The sequence below is a fragment of the Molossus molossus genome, unplaced genomic scaffold, assembly GCF_014108415.1.
Source record: "Molossus molossus isolate mMolMol1 unplaced genomic scaffold, mMolMol1.p scaffold_m16_p_9, whole genome shotgun sequence".
Taxonomy (NCBI): Eukaryota; Metazoa; Chordata; class Mammalia; order Chiroptera; family Molossidae; genus Molossus; species Molossus molossus.
The window spans coordinates 94,071,588-94,089,820 of NW_023425403.1; the positions used below are offsets into that span (position 1 = coordinate 94,071,588).

General features: G+C 37.2%; 1 protein-coding gene across 8 annotated transcripts in view; it reads right to left on the minus strand.

Annotated features, from left to right (window-relative positions):
• CAB39L (calcium binding protein 39 like) overlaps positions 1-18,233 on the minus strand; it is a 146,944-nt gene that overhangs the window by 40,192 nt on the left and 88,519 nt on the right. For all 8 annotated transcript variants that reach the window (XM_036250116.1, XM_036250118.1, XM_036250117.1 and 5 more), the window contains one exon: positions 3,552-3,670. In XM_036250116.1, coding sequence (XP_036106009.1) covers positions 3,552-3,670 — 119 coding nt within the window. The remainder of the gene's footprint in view (positions 1-3,551; positions 3,671-18,233) is intronic.

Genomic DNA, 18,233 nt, shown 5'->3' on the forward strand with positions numbered 1-18,233 from the left:
GAAATGAAAATTCAATAGCTTATCTTCAATGTGAGATAAAATTAAGGACATCTTCCAAAAGTAAAACAGAAAGACAAGAAATAAAAAATAGAAGAGATAAGAACTCAGTCATGGAGACAGCTCTGACCAACAGAAGACCTAGAAAGTGAGAACAGAGAAAATGAAAAGGAAGAAATTGTCAAAGAAATAATATGTGACAGAATGTAAGCAGTCCACTGAAATACATTCTCCTCCTCTTCCTGGGTACTAGACTACATTTTTCAGATTCCCTTAAGGATTAAGGAGCCAAATGACTACGTGCTCTCAAATGAACTGTAAATGGGACAACAGGAGCTATTTTCTCTGTGTATTTTTGCCTTCCTGTGAGCTGGAATGGCAATGAACAAAGTGATCTTAACAACTACATATTAAAAAAAGCAGAACCCCCTTGATGACCTAGAACATCTGCTCTGTACTATTATATGAGAAATAAACTTACCTTGTGAAGACATCACTCCATTTTGGGGGGCTACTTCTTATAAAGTTTAATGTTTGTTATAAGTTTAGCCTACTCGCCCTGGCCAGTTTGGCTCAGCGGTTAGAGCGTCGGCCTGCGGTCCGGAGAGACCCGGGTTCGGTTCCCGCTAAGGGCACATGCTTCGGTTGCAGTTTGTCCCCGGCCCTGGTTGGTCGTGCGGGTGGCAGCCACTCGATGTGTCCCTTCACGTCGATGTTTCTCTCTCTCTCTTCCTCTCTCTCCCTCCGTACAAAAAAAAAATGGAAAAATATCCTCAGGTGAGGATTAAAAAAAAAAAAAAGTTTAGCCTACTCTAACTAATAATACATGATATAAGTATATTTCCCTTTCCAGAATTAAAAAACACAATTCTCCACTAAAAACAATATTTTAGCTCAGCCGGTGTGCTTCAGTGGTTGAGCATCAACCCATGCACCAAGAGGTCGCTGGTTCAATTCCCAGTTAGGGCACATGCCCAGGTTGTCGGCCCAATCCCCAGTGGGGGGCATGCAGGAGACAGCCAATCAAAGTTCTCTTTCATCAGTGTTTCTGTCTCTCTCTCCCTCTCCCTTCCTCTCTCTCTAAAATAAAGAAAAATTTAAAAACAATTTTTTAAATAAATAAAAAACAATATTTTGTACCAAAAAACATTGTAATCATAATACACTACTTTGTTCAACAGTAGATAAGGATTACATAGCCATAATAATTTAAATGTGATTTTTAATAAAATAAGAAATTGTGATAAAGTATATTGGGTAAATAAGGGGAAGGAAAATGGAGTAATGGTGGCAGTTGAAAAACTAAATTATCATCTAGCCTATGAGAAAGTAAAAAAGTCATTTTTAAAATTGATAAATCAAAAGATAAATATAGGCCTATTATTTGAAATTTAGAGGTAAATAACAGAAAAACAAAAAAGATAAATGTGGTTTTCTTTGAGCAATAGGATTGAGAAATGGCAAATAAAGAAGAAAAGAGCTGCTCTTTGATGATACATTTGATACTATGTGTTATATGTTATTTAGATAGAATTAAATGTTTAAAAATGTACATGATAGGAATTGGGAAATGAATACAGATGAGATGGATGGACTAGCTTTGAAACAGAATAATATATAAGTTTGAGATAATGATGTAGAAAGATAGGGAAGGGGAGGAAGAAGATAGTCTGATGTCCCCAAACCTTCCTACATCCAAATCTCTGGTCTTTTGGAGTTAAAAGTAGACTCAAAATGCCCCAAAAATATCTGTAAATGAGTACACATTTTTAAAAAATCAGGCATTCTATCATCTGGCTAGACTTATTTTTTGACTCTCCTATGGTCCCGTATACATACCGTAATATTTACTCTATCTTCACATGGAAGCATGTCATCTTGGCAGATACTAGCCATTAGAAGGAGAGAGTGAGTGTGTAAATGAAGGTTAGGGTTTAGGGTTAGGGAATTTGGTCTTATGCAAGCAGGGAAAAAGTAACTGGGCAGCTAGGAAAAGGGCAGATTGGGATGCACAAGCAATAATATAAAAGGAAGAGATAAGAGGTAACATGTAAGTGGAAGAAAGAGAGGCAGTAAACAGAAGGCACTTTATTTAGAAAGATCTTATTTTTATTATTGTTACTTTATAGTATAATCTGAAGTCAGGGAATGTGATCCCTCTGGCTTTTTCTTATTTCTCAGGATTGCTTTGGCTATTCAGGGTCTTTTGTGGTTCCATAAATATCTGATGATTTTTTTGTTCTATTTCTTTAAAAAATGCCATTGGGATTTTGATGGGGATGGCATTAAATCTGGACCGCAGGCCAACGCTCTAACTGATGAGCCAAACCAGCCAAGGCTCTAGTAGTTTTTTGATGAAACCTTTAGGGTTTTCTATATAAAGAATCACGTCTTCTGCAAAAAGTGACAATTTTACTTCTTCATTCCCAATTTGGATGTCTTTTATTTTTTTTCTGTTGCCTGACTGCTCTAAGACTTCCAGTGCATACTATGTTTAATAGATTCCTCAAAAAACTGCCCTGGCTGGTTTGGCTCAGCGGTTAGAGCGTTGGCCTGCTGTCCAGAGAGACCCAGGTTTGGTTCCCACTAAGGGCATGTACCTTGGTTGTAGTTTGTCCCCAGCCCCGGTTGGGTCGTGCGGGTGGCAGCCACTCGATGTGTCCCTTTCACGTCGATGTTTCTCTCTCTCTCTCCCTCCCACTCTATCTGAACAAAAAATAGAAAAATGTCCTGGGTGAGGATGAAAAACAAACAAACAAAAAAAACTAAGAATAGAGTTACCATATGGCCCAGCAATCCCACTCCTGGGTATCTACCTGAAATTTTGAAAACATTTTTTCATAAAGATATATGTTTATTGCAGCATTATTCATGGTGGCCAAGACATGAAAACGACTGAAGTGTCTTTTCATAGATGATTGGAAAAAGAAGATGGGGTACATAAATACAATGGAATACTACTCAGCCATAAGAAAAGATGAAACACTACTATTTGTAACAACGTGGATGGATCTTGAGAATATCATGCTAAGTGAAATAAGTCAGATGAAAAAAGTCAGGAACCATATGATTTCACTCATGTAGGATATAAAACTGAAAACAACAAATGTACAAATAAAATAAACAAACAAAAACTCATAGACAGACAACAATATGGTGGTTACCAGGGGGGAAAGGGAGTGAGGAGGGAGGTAGTAAAGGGTAAAGGAGGTCAAATATATGGTGATGGAAGGAGTTTTGACTTTGGATGGTAAACAGAATGTAACATACAGATGATATATTATAGAATTGTACACTTGAAACTTATGTAATTTTATTAACCAATGTCACCCCAATAAATTTAATTAAAAAAAATATAAAGATGCAAAGAAAGGATTTTGCTGTGGCCTAAGGAATCATGGTGCTGTAGATTTGGAGGGCTGACCTCAAGCACGGCAAATACCTTTACTGTGATTCCAAAAGAGAACCCATCATATCTCAAATGAGGCTAATGCTGTATACTTTTAACAACTATTCTAAATTCAAATCTTCTTTAAAGGAAACCACGTACTTACCCTTTGAGGAGCATAAACAGGATATGAGGATGAGCACTAATGTACTCCACAGTAGGACATCGAGTGCCTATCTGTCTTCTCAGGATGTTGTTAAATATCTGGGTCACATCTTTTTTACCCTGTGAAAGAAAAAACCAACCATTATATTGTGCACTTGAAATGGGTAAGTGAATTATATCTCAAAGGCTGTTTATATACACATACATACAAATAGCACTGTCCTTCATAATGTGAAACCATTAATTTACTCTGTAGTCAGCTGTGCTTTCAAGCATTCAACACAGAGCCTTTAAAATAGATGTAGCTCCTTTTCACAGGGTTCGCACTGTGGGAAATTTAGAAAAATTCAAGTCTATTTCTCACAGCAATAAATGAAATGCCACAGAAGAATATAAAATAGTAGTGAATATGACATACTGAATTTGTAATTTTTTTTACCTTTTAGCTTTATACAAGAAAATCATAATTAATATTTTTTGACCTTAATAAATAAGAAGGGAAAATAGATGAAACATTTTAGCAAATGTAGGTTGCAATCCAATTCTTTTTCTTAGATATACTTCTTGGTAATTATTTCCTTCCACTTTATCCATTCCCCTCCCATCTTACTATATCATAAAGTAAAAGAAGGTGAGCTTTCTATTAGGTTGATATATTTAACTTAGGTGATTGCAAGAAGTCATATCTAACCTAGAAGACAGAAGGGATCACTCAGTCCTAGTAAGTAGCCTGAGCCAGAGAAACTATAGCCAATTTTGGATAGGGCTTCTTATAGTCCTCATGTATAAGACTTCCATTCTCACACACCCTACAACTTGAGGCTAGCCTGCTACTCTAATTGAAGCTCCTATTGAAGCAGGGTTTTTTATATGGAAAATAGGACAAGAATGTCATTCCATTCTCAATTACTATGGCCCTGGTTCTGGCCTTCATCTCTCAAATGAAGTAGTAAAGAGTATCTTCCAGTTATACTCTCTAATTCAAAGCATCCTTCACTCTGCAGAGTGAACTAGCTAGAAATGCAAGTCCGACCACGCCATTCTCTTCTCTTTAGCTCTTTTGCTCAGAAAAAACATTTAACAGTTTCCATGCCCTGGCCCTGGTCTGCCTCTCCAGTCATCTCTTACTTTCCAATTCCTACTTCAAGTTCTGTTAATACCTAATTGCTGTACTACATATATTTAAACATAATCTTTCATGCTTCTATACCTTGTTCATGCTCTTCTATTTGTCCTCAATGCTTTTTCTTCCTAATTCTTATTCATCCTTTAAAATTCAGTTCAGGAGTATTCACCTCTAGGATAACTGCCCCTATCTATATTGCATTATCGTTGCTTACATCAGGTATTACCTCCTCTTCCCACACTACCCATATCTCCACCTTTACCACTGTCATGTCATAGCAGCTAAGGCTTATTAAGTGCTTACTCTGTGCCGGGCACTCCTTGTAACAACCTACTAATGTATATCTTATAAATCAGGAAATTATGGATTAGTGAGGTTACCTTACCCAGATGGGATATGGGAGAGCCAGGACTTCATCCCAAGCTGATGAGATCCAGAGTCTGGGTTCTTAGCCATCATACTAAACCAACTCCTCTTGGCCTTTTATAGCCACACTAACCTCTCTTACGCCCATTACTACACCATCTATGACCCCTAGCAACTACTAATCTGTTCTCCATTTCTATAATTTTGTCATTTCAAAAATGTTATGTAAATGGAACCATACAATGTGTAACCTTTTGGTTTTGGAGTTTTTTTGTTTTGTTTTGTTTTTTGCTTGATACAAGTCTTCAAGATTCATTTAAGCTGTCGTATATATCCAAGTTTATTCTTTTTTATTCTGAGTAGCAGTCCCTGGTATGGATGTACCACAGTTTTTTAAACCAATAACTTGTGAAAGGATTGCTAGATTGTTTCCAGCTTGTTACTGCCACAAATAAAGTTGCTGTGAAGATTCACAACCAGGTTTCATGTCTCTGTAATAAATACAAGGAGTGTAATTTCTGCTATTATAGTTGTTCAGTTTTTAAAGGAATTTACAAATTGTTTTCCAGATTGGTTATACCATTTTACATTTCAATCAGCAGTGTAGTTTCTCTGCATCCTTGCCAGCATTTGGTGGTGTCATTAGTTTTTATTTTAGCTGTTCTGGTAAGTATGTACTAATTTATCATGTTGGTCTTGATTTGAATTTCCCTAGTGCCTAGGGAACAGCATATATATGCTGGCAGCTATCCCTCATTTTCTTACTGTGGTGTATCACGCTAATTAATTTGCAGATGTTGAACCATCCTTGTATCCTAAAAATAAATCCCACTTGATAATGGTGGATGATCCTTTTAATGTAATGTTAAATTTGGTTGGCTAATATTTTGTCAAGGATTTCTGCATCTATGTTCATTAGAAATTTGGCCTGTAATTTTCTGTTCTTGCAGTGTCTTTGTCTGGTTTTGGTATCAGAATAATGCTGGCTGCATAAAATTAGTTTGGAAGGGTTCATTCTTCTTCTATTTTTGGAAGAGTTTGAGAAGGTGTAGCATTAAATCTTCTTTAAATGTCAGGTAAAATTCACTCATGAAACCGTCTGGTCCTGTGTTGTTGTTGTTGTTGTTTTTTGTATTGGAAAGTTTTTGATTACTGATTCAATATCCTTGCTCATTATTGTTCTGTTCAGATTTTCTGTTTCTTCATAATTGTCTTGGTAGCTTGTACGTTCCTAGAAATTTACCCACTTTTCAGCTGTCCAATTTGTTGGTGTATAATTGTTCATAGTAGTTTCCTCTGTTCTTTAGTATATCTGTATTACCAGTTGTCATGTCTCCATTTTCATTTTTTATTATACTTGAGTCTTCTCTTTTATTAAATCAGTCTAGCCAAAGGTTTGTTAATTTTAGTCTTCAAAAATCCAGCTCTTAGTTTCATTTATCTTTTCTATTATCTTTCTAGTCTCTATTTCATTTATTTCTGGTAATCTTTGTTACTTCCTTCCTTCTAATAACATGGGCTTCATTTGTTCTTTACCTAGTTCTTTGAGGTGTAAAGTTAGATCATTTTAGATATTTCTTTTTTTCTTAATGTGGACATTTATTACTATAAACTTCCCTCTCAGAAATGTCTTTTTCCTGCATCCCATAAGTTTTGGTATATTGTGTGTCCATTTTCATTTGTTGCAGATATTTTATTACTCTTTCAATTTCTTCTTGGTTGTTCAGGAGCATATGGTTTAATCTGCACATATTTGAGAATTTTCTTTATTGTTTTTATTTTTTCCAATTTTTATTAATTTATTTTTGTTACAGATGTTTCTCCTTCCCCACCCCCCCCTAGATTCCCTCCTCCCCACCCCCATAGCATTGTTGTCTATGTCCACTGGTTATGCATACATGCATATAAGTTCTTTGGTTCATCTCATCCATCTCCCCTGGCCCCCTACTCTGAGGTTTGTCAGTCTGAACCATACTCCTTTCTACGTCTCTGGGTCTATTTCGTTCATCAGCCCACTTTGTTCATTATATTCCACAAATAAGTGAGATCATGTGGTATTTGTCTTTCTTTGATTGGCTTATTTCGCTTAGCATAATACTCTCAAGGTCCCTCCATGTTGTCTCAAAGGATAAGAGATCTTTCTTTCTTACAGCTGCATAGTATTCAATTGTATATATGTACCACAGCTTTTTTTATCCACTCATCTATTGATGGACACTTAGGCTGTTTCCAGATCTTAGCAATTGTAAATAGTGCTGCTATGAATATAGGGGTACAAATATTCTTTCTTGATTGGCGTTTAAGACTTCTTAGGATATATTCCTAGAAGTGGGATCACTGGGTCAAATGGCAATTCAATTTTTAATTTTTGGAGGAAATACCATACTGTTTTCTATATGACTGCACCAGTCTGTATTCCCACCAGCAGTGTACTAGAGTCCCCTTTTCTCCACACCCTAACCAGCACTTGTTGTTTAATGATTTGTTGATGGCAGCCATTCTGGTAGGTATGAAGTGATACCTCATCATTGTTTTAATTTGCATCTCTCTGATGATTAGTGCCGTTGAACATTTCTTCATATGTCTCTTGGCCATTTGTATGTCCTATTTGGAGAGGTGTCTATTTAGCTCCTCTGCCCATTTTTTAATTGGGTTCTTTGTCTTCCTTTTGTTGAGTTGTATATTTTGGAAATGAACCCCTTATCTGACGTATCATTGGCGATTATGCTCTCCCATACAGCGGGTTCCCTTTCCATTTTGATGGTTGTTTCTTTTGTTGTGCAGAAGCTTTTCAGTTTGATGTAGTCCCATGTATTCTTTTCCTTTGTTTCTGTTGCCTTAGGAGATGCATCAGTGAAAGTGCTGCTGCATATGATGTCTGAAATTTTGTTGCTTATGTTTTCTTGTAGGATTTTTATGGATTCATGAGTCACATTTAAGTCTTTTATCCATTTTGAGTTTATTCTTGTATATTATTTGAGAATTTTCTAGTTTTCCTCTTGTAATTGATTTCTAGTTCATACAATAGTGGTTACAAAGGGTGTTTGATATGATTTTAATCATCTTAAATTATTATGACTTGTTTTATGGCCAAATATATGACCTATCCTAGAGGATGTTCTGTGTGCACTTGAGAAGAATATATATTCTGCTGCTGTTGGATGGAATGTTCTATATATGTCTGTTAGTTCCATCTGATCTAACATGAAGTTTAAGTTCAAAGTTTTCTTACCAATTTTCTGTCTGGATCGTCTATCCATTGTTGAAAGTGGAGTAGTAAAGTCCTCTAGCATTATTTTATTGCTGCTTACTTCCTTTAGATGTGTTAATATTTGCTTTATATATTTAGGTGATTCAATGTTGACTGAATATTTACAATTGTTATAGCTGCTTGAATAACTGTTCCCATTATAGTCATGTGGTGCTTAATAATCGGGATGTGGTCTGACAAATAGCATCATTAGGTGAGTGATTTCATCCTTGTGTGAACATCAGAGTGTACTTATATAAACCTAGATGATATAATCTACTACTGTAATTATGTATGCTATACTTTTATGTAAGTAGAAGTGTAGTAGGTTTATTTACATCACCATCACCATAAACATGTGAGTAATGTATTGCACTATAACAGTATGACAGTTACTATGTCACTAGGCAATAGGAATTTTTCAGCTCCAGGATATTATGGGACCACCATCTTATCTGCAGTCTACAACCAAGGCACATGCCCTTGACTGGAATCAAATCTGCAACCATTTGGTCTGCTGGCTGACACTCTAACCACTGAGCCAAACCGGCCAGGGCTAATTATGGTTACTTTTAATACTTTCATCTTTAAACCTTTATACTGCAATTATAAGTGATTTGACCACCATCGTTACAATATAAAATATTCTAACTTTATAATTTACGTTTACCATTAAGTTTTATACTTTCATGTTTTTATGTTACTAATTAGCATCTTTTCATTTCAGCCTGATGAACTGCCTTTAACAATTCTTACAAGGCCAATCTAGTGGCAATGGACACCTTCAGCTTTTGTTTGTTTAGGAAATGGCTTATCTTTCATTTTGTTCTCAACAACAACTTTGCAAGGTATAGTATTTTTTTATTTGAAGTTCTTTTCTTTCAGCACTTAGAATATATTATCCCTCTCACTTCTGGCCTTTAAGGTTTCTGCTGAAAAAATAAGCTGACAGTTTTATGGGGGCTTCCCTTGTATCTAACAAGTTACTTTTTTCTTGCTGCTTTAAAAATTCTCTCTTTGTCTATAATTTTGACAATTTAATTATAATGTGTCTCGGTGGGAATTTCTTTGGATCCATCTTATTTGTAAACTTTTGGGCTTCTTGGACCTGTTAAAGAAGTTTTCGGTCATTAGTTCTTTGAATAAGCATTCTTCCCCTTTTTCTCTCTCATTTACTTTAGGGACCTCTCTAATGTATATATCAGTCCACATAATGATGTCCTTTAAGTCTCTTAAGCTGCGTTCATTCTTTTTAAAATTCTTTTTGCTCCTCTGATCTATGAATTCCACTACCTTGTCATCAAGTTCACTGATCTTTACTTTCATATGATCTAGTCTGCTGTAGAATCCCTCTGCTGAATTTTTCAGTATAGTTATTGTATTCTTTAACTCTGTGATTTTTTAAAAATATTTTCTATCTCTCTGTTATTCTCATTTTGAAATTCTCACTTTGTTCATGACCTGCTCTCCTAACCTAGTGAGCATCTTAATTATATGGAACTCTCTTTTAAGTAAATCACTTATCTCTAATTCATTAAGCTTGGTTTTGGGAGTTTTATCTTGTTCTTTTGTTTCTGACATATTCCCTTGTTTCTTCATTTTCCTTAATTCTTTGTGTTGGTTTCTGCACATTAGGTAAAATAGTCATCTCTCCTATTCTTGAAAGACTGATCTCATGCAAGAGATGAACTCTGTCAATCAGCCTGTCCTAAGCTCTTTGTTGCCTGTCAAATGTTCGTAATTGTCCAAGCCACCATCTTTGTTTTTGTTTTTTTATCCTCACCCGAGGACATTTTTTTTTTGTTCAAGTAGAGTGGGAGGGAGAGAGAGGAAGAGAGAGAAAGAGAGAGAGAAACATCGATGTGAAAGGGACACATCGAGTGGCTGCCACCTGCACGACCGACCAGGGCCGGGGACAAACTACAACCAAGGTACATGCCCTTAGCGGGAACCGAACCCAGGTCTCTTGGGACCACAGGCTGATACTCTAACCACTGAGCCAAACCGGCCAGGGCGATCTTTGTTTTTAATGGCTCCCAGTAGTTAAGGGTATGCCAAGAACTGTCAGTATTCCAAAGGGGAGGATTGCAGTCAGTTCCTTGATTCAGGCTGATTAAAAGTTGAACCCTTGGGCAGCAGATGGGCAAGCATGCAGTCAAACCCCTTCTACAGAGAAACTGGGAGATACATATTTTTACCTACTTCTTGCACTGAGCTTGGGTGTATAACCACAAAGGGTGTTCCTGTGACTATTTAAAAAGTTCTTCATTATTTACTATAGTCCTGTGAAACTCATGAATGCAAGTTCCATTTTCTATCAGGTCTAGCTTATTTGGGGGCCTGTCCCTCGAGTGGCAGTTATAAAAATTTGGGCACTATATGTGTGTACAACCTCTTTTCAGGGAGATAATGGCAACTTGGTTTTCTTGTTGGAGCAAGCTGAAAAAAGAAAGCAGGAGAAGCACTCACTACCTCTTTGGGGCTCTTGGGAGAATCACAGCCAGCAACTAGATACACAGACAGATAATTTGGGTGCCTATCTCTCAGTTGGCAGCTTGAAGAGTTGGGGGACTAGATGTGTGCTCCAAGCTCTTTCCTTCTTAGGGAGAACCTGGGAGTTGAGGGTTCCCTCCCAATTGTATGGTGATATGCCAGGGGTGAGATTTATGGTGAGAGTGTGTCTCAGCATTTCCTATCCATTTTGATGTAGATATTTTCTCAGTCACCCAACAAATAGGAGTCACTCAGCTAGTTTCTGGACTTTTCTCAGAGGGAATTCCTCCATGTATAACTGTCATTCTGTGCATCCACAAGAGTAGGCAAATTCAGGAGACTCCTAAGTTGCCATCTTGGCTCAGAGTCTCAGTAATTTTTTAAAAATTATATTTATTGGGATAACATTAGTTAATAACTAATTATATAATTATGTAATTATATAAATTATAGGTGTACAATACTATAATACAACATCAGTATACTATATTATAGCTTACCACATGAAGTCTAGTCTCCTATGACCACCTTTACCATGTTTTCCTCCCCCAACCTCCTTCCCCTCTGATAACCATCATTCTGTTGTCTGTATCTATGAGTTTATGTTTTTTTGTTTGTTCAGTTGTTGCTTTTTCATTTTATATTCCACATTATGAGTAAAATCATGGTTTTTGTCCTTTTCTATCTCATTTATTTCACTTAGCATTATAATCTCCAGAGCCATCACATTGTCCCAATGGTAACATTTCATCTTTTTTATGGCTGAGTAATACTCCATATTCTTTATCCAATCATCAGTAGAACACCTAAGTTGTTTCCATGTCTCAGCTATTGTAAATAATTCTGTAATGAACATAGGGGTACATATATCTTTACAAATAAGTGTTTTCAAATTCTTTGAGTAAAGCTTTTGTACAGCAAAAGAAATTACCAATAAGACAAAAAGGCAGCCAACCAAGTGGGAGACGATATTTGCAAATGATAACTCTGATAAGGGGCTAATATCCAAAATATATAAAGAATTCACAACTCAATAACAAAACAATAAACAATCCAATTAAAAATGATTAGAAGATCTGAATAGACACCTTTTTAAGGAAAATATACAGATGGCCAACAAACATGAAAAGATGCTCAACATCACTAGTTATAAGGAAAATGCAAATCGAAATAACAGTGATTTCACACCTTTTAGAATGACTAGTATCAATAAGACAAAAAGTAACAAGTGCTGAAAAAGAAGGAGGAAAATGAACCCGCATACATTGCTAGTGGGTATGTAAATTGATCCAATAATTTTTTTAAATGTTAAAATTCAATGCTTTTAATCATACATTGTTGGTGAGGATATAAAGCAACCTAAAAATACCTGAATGATGTCCTAGAATCCCACATTGGGAAATCTAACCTGAGAAAATAATTCTAAATAACAATCTTAAGTACAGGGAAAAAAAGTGTCAGGCACAGATATCTTTATCTTAGTGGTGATAATAAAGAGTTAGACACAAGCAATATGTCCAGAATTAGGCATGTCTAAATAAATTGTACTATATTAACTGTCAGAAATAAAGTGGAACATCAAACTGCTGATAATGATTAAATATAAGAAATATCTATGATTATCCATTGCTTTCACATCATTTCATGGAGAAAATAAAGAGAGGGGTGGAATAACTAATTTGCACACGATGAGGCCCCCAAATCTGGCCTGGCAGAGTATCTCTTTGATAGGCACACCTTGGAAGACAGTGATGAGAGTTAAACCTTAGGTTGGCTTCCCACAGTCTGATCATCAAAGCAGTCATGCATTTTGAAATTACCTTTACCTTTTCTGTAAAGTTCTACAAATCATCCACTTACATTCTTTCATTTGTACCATCCCTTCAAATAAACTAATTTGATCCCCCCCCAAAAAAAATAGAGAGGGAGGAAGAGAGAGGAGAGAGTAAAGAAGAAAGGAAGGAAAGGGATCCAGGGAGGAAGGAAGAAAGACTTAAAGGAAGGGGAGACAGGTATATGAGAAAACAAATTATATCTTTTTTAAGAAAAAGCACCATACAAAATTCTAATTTTAACAGAAAAATTAGGAGGTGAGTCTTCAATTTAAAAAAATTTTTTTCGTTATTGATTTTAGAGAGAGAGGGAGAGATAGAAACATCAATGAGAGAGAACATCAACTGGCCGCCTCCTGCATGCCCCCACTAAGGATTTGGCCCACAACTTGGGCATGTGCCCTGACCGGGAATTGAACCGGCAACCTCTTGGTGCATGGGTTGATGCTCAGCCAGTGAGCGACACTGGCCGGGCAGTGAGTCTTCAATTTAAAAGGATACTTTAGAATCAGTTGCTCTTATAATTTTAAAATACTAATAAAAGTTCATACTACATGAATTTCATTTATACAGATGTTAAGGGATATATTTATTGCAGAAAATATATGTATATGTAAATATAAAGGAAAGAAGTTGTCTCTTTTGTTCAAATCTTTCTACACTCCACAGTAATACTACAAAATATCAATCTTCTTTGAAATGTCATAAGAGCGTGTTTTTCATACTCCCAGTAAAATGCCACAAGCACATTTCCATACAGCATTCCAGTCAACAGTAAAAATGAAGTTCCACAGAACTCTATCCAACTTTTATACAGAGGAAAACATTCTTCTAATTCATTAGCAAATATGTACAAAGTCAAAGAAAACTCCTGTGGATTACAAAAACAAGTTCTACTACAAGAAACAGCTTCTCCAAACAGAGAAAAGGACCAGAATGGAAAGCATTAGAGAAAATCTAAACAGGTGCAGATGATGAATGATGGTCTCTACATTATATGCAACCATTGTAGATATGCACTAACCACACTATGTATAACTGGAATAAAACCTTGACTATTTCAAAAGCAATCTTCTGCAACCCTCAGACTTGCCAGATCTTAAGCCCTAGATCTAGAAGTGACCAGAAAAATAGAAGAAGAAAAAAAACAAAACTCTAAAAATATCTTTAATGATAATGCAGCAACATCTAGGAATGACCAAAATTGCCTGAAATTATCCAGTGATTCTAAGATTATATGTAATATAACTGATTAGAGATTAGATATCAAGCTGAAGAAGCACTTGTGTTAGCTGGAAAATTCAAAAAAGGTCAGCCCTGACATGAGGTGCTCAATGATTATTTGCTGAATGAATGATATATATGGAAGTATCAACTGGAATCAAATTTAAAAAGTTAAAAAGAGCTAAGAAAGAAGTGCTGCCCGGTCAGTGTGGCTCAGTTGTTGAACGTCAACCCATGCACCAAGAGACTGCTGGTTCGATTTCCGGTCAGGTCACATGCCCAGGTGGTGGGCCCAATCCCTAGTGTGGGGCACACAGGACTCAGCCAATCGATGTTCTCTCTCATCGATGTTTCTATCTCCCTCTCTCTCTCCTTCTAAAATCAATAAAGAAAAAAAAAAGGTGCTGAATAGCAACCGTAGCAAATGAGAGAGTAAAAAAGGACAAGGATTAGGGCAACAACACCCACTTTTAAATTTCTGCCATTGACTTGTATACAGAATATATAAAGAATTCTCAAAATTCAACAACTGAATAAAAGGAGGGCAAGAGATCTGAATAGACACTTCACAAAAGAAGAGATATGGTGGCAAATAAAGACTTGAAAAGATGTTCAATATCATTAGTCATTACAAGAATAAAAATTAAGACCACAATGAGATAACACTAACACTAGGACTGTTAAAATTAAAAAACCAGAGCCAAAACAAAAAATCCGAAACTACCCAGCAATACTACTCCTAGGTGTTTATCTAAGTGAAATGGAAACCTACATTCACATAAAAAATCCATGTAAATGTTACAGGTTTTATTTATAATTGCTAAAATCCGACAATTCCCCAAATATCCTTCACCTGGAGAATGGATAAATAATCTGTTGTATATCCATATGGGGTGGGGAACCTTTTTTCTGCCAAGGGCCATTTGGGTATTTATAACATCATTCTTGGGCCATACAAAATTATCAACGTAAAAATTAGCCTGCTATATTGGGTAAGGCTAATTTGGTGAAGCATGTGATGTTTGCTGGTATTGATTTTGCAGGCCTTATATAACTTGCGGGCCTTATATCGCCCACGGGCCAGACGTTCCCCACCCCTGAATGGGCTACTACTCAGTAGTAAAGATGAACAAGCACATGATACATGGCAACAACATGGCAAATGCATTAAATTAAGTGAAAGCAGACAGACCTAGAGGGCTACATAATGTATAATTCCATTTACACACTTGCAAAGGCAAAAATACAGGAACAGAAGCTAATTCACTGGTTGCCAGAGAATGGGGTAGGTGAATTTTTGCAGTGATGAAATTGTTGTACATTATAGAATTGTACACTAAAAAGGGAGAATGTTTGTTTGTAAATTATACCTTAATATTAAAAAATGAAGCATAGAGATTCCAAAATGGGGGCGGAGTGAATGGAAGCTACATAGACCGTCTCCCAGGACCAAACTGGAATTACAACAAAAACACAGACAAATCGACGGGAAAAAGCAACAGAAAAGCAGCTTGGAGGACCATATAACCAGGGACACTGACTCGATCCTGGTAGGATTGCGAAGGCGTGAGAGGGGGGGCTGGGAGCTTACAGACAGCAGCAGCCTTAGCTGTGAACAGTGCTCTCAGGTTAAAGTCCCAAGGGGCTCCACAGCACAGAGCCAGGACAGACGCTAAAATAGCCACAGCCACTCACCTTGGGCTCTGGCAGAGGGAGGGCAGACTGGACTGGAACTATGTGGGGACACTTGGGATTTGGAGGGCGCTAAGAGCTTTTGCTGAGCTGCAGCCAGGCAGGACAGTGGCCATATTGCTCGGACCCAAGGCTCTGGGGAGAGGCAGGAGCCCCTCCCTCGGAGATTCAACCCCACCCTGTGGGCCATTGAAGTGCTAATTGAGGCTCACTAACAACCAGCATCTGCCTCACCCTCGTGAAATCACCTTATGCTGCGCACCTGAGGGAGTTTTTCAATCAACTGACAACCAAAAACTCTTCAAGTAACCTGGACTGCTAGCCTCCAGGCAAAAAGCTAAAGGATAACAGTACCATTCCTGGGCTAGCAACTCTAACCAGGAAAGTAAGACTTGACAGTGGTGTTTAACGTGGGCCCTCCCCTCACTCATCTAAACCCAGGAGAGGAAGCCACAAACAGCCTAACACCAACACCCACAGGGAAAACTTGGCAGGCTCCAAAGTCCACTGTGATAGCCAAAATGGTGAAACACAGAAACAGAAGCCAAATGAAAGAACAAGAGACCTCCACCGAAGATGATATCAATGTGGAACAGTTAGGCATGTTAACAGCTAGAATTCAGAGCCAAGATCTTGAGGAAGCTCAACAGCATAAGTAAGGACATAGAGATGCTGAAAATAAACCCATTGAAAATTAAAAACCACCAAGAAGAGATCAAAAGTGACGTATAAGAAATAAAGAACACATTGGAAGGTCTAAAGAGCAGAGTAGAGGAAGCTAAGGACCAGATCAGCGAATTAGAAGACAGGGTACAAAAAATCAACCAATCAGAAAACCAAAAGGAAAAAAAAATTAAAAAACAGGAAGACAGCTTAAAAGAACTGTGGGACAACTGGAAACATAATAATATTCACATCATAGGAGAAGAAGAAAATGATCAAGGGTTAGAGAATGGCTAAGAGACATATGAAGAAATGCTCAACATCACTAATCATCAGAGAGATGCAAATTAAAACAACAATGAGGTATCACCTCGCCATCAACAAACCATCAAACAACAAGAGCTGGTGAGGGTGTGGAGAAAAGGGGACTCTAGTACACTGCTGGTGGGAATGCAGACTGGTGCAGCCACTATGAAAAACAATATGGTGTTACCTCAAAAAATTAAAAATTGAACTTCCATTTGACCCAGTGATCCCACTTCTAGGAGTATACCCTAAGAAGCCTGAAACACCAATCAGAAAGAATATATGTACCCCCATGTTCATAGCAGCACTATTTACAATAGCTAAGATCTGGAAATCGCCCAAATGTCGATAGCAGTGGTACATATACACAATGGAGTACTATGCAGCTGTAAGAAAGAAGGATCTCTTAGTATTTGAGACGACATGGAGGGACCTGGAAAGTAGTATCCTAAGTGAAACAAGCCAAGCAGAAAAAGACAAATACCACATGATGTCACCTATATATGGAATATAATGAATATAACAGTCTGAGGAATAGGGTAGACCCAGAAACATGGAAGTAGGGTACAGACTGACAACCCTCAGAAGAGATGGTGGTGGGGGGTGGGAAGAGATAAACCAAAGAACTTATATGCATGTATGCATAACCAATGGACATGAACAACAAAGGGTGGGGGGGAATGGTGAGGAGGGTGTCAATGGGGTAAAAAAGGAGAAACATCTGTAACAAAATTAAAATTAAATAAATAAAATTTAAAAAATTAAAAATGAAGCATAATTATAGGGATTGGAGTCATGGACACTTCTCTATTCTGCTCCTGTGTGTATTGGCTTGAGGGAGGGGAGTGGGGAGAGTTGAGGTGGGTAAGGCAAATGTTTGTGCTGAATTTCAGTATCAGAACTAGATAGGCAGAACAGTCTGGGAGGGGAGGGGGTGTTCACTGTACGGATTAGCAAGGACTCTCGCAGGGGACTACAATTCAAACTAAACTGATTTACAGATACTGCGAAAGTTTCAGAGAACCCAAGCACAGGCTAGGCCAAAATTAGTTGTTCTCAAAAATTTTTAAGTTTAGTTAGATTTACGTATTACATGAATTCCATCTGGGAGCTTCACCCCACCCTCACCTGTCTACCTACCTTTTTCGTTCTTCTCTGTCTTTTCTGCAGACTGGCTTCTCTACTTCTTTAGTATACATGGTAGGACCTTGGCCATTGATGGATAAAATATATTTATTTCCTGGTTAGAGACAGGGTTCTGTGTCTCAGTTCCAGTTCCAGAATCTTGCAGAAATACTTTGGCCAGTTAGCTATGTGATGGACAGGGTGTCATGTTGCACAAAATGGTTGCTCCCATTGTAACCATGTGGCTGGAGAAGGAGGGAGATTTACCCAGAAAACAGAGGGGCTAGGCAGACAAAATATTTTGTACATTATAGATGGCCTAAGCAGTCTTTATCCTTAGAGTAGGTTACCTTCCTTTAAAAGTATGGTAAGGTCAAACTACAGTGGTCATTGTCTTAATTTTTATAGGGGGAGTACAAGCAATTAACAGGTTAAGCTTCTATTTAAAGACCTAATGCTTCTAAAGTTTATATTTGTTAGTTTTAAGAGAACAATATGGTAACAATAATATAAAATTCTATTTAATATGATACAGTATTTCCCGACCTGAGGTTGTAAATTCTTTAACTTAATTTGTCTGATGATAAGTGCAAAATATATAAACAA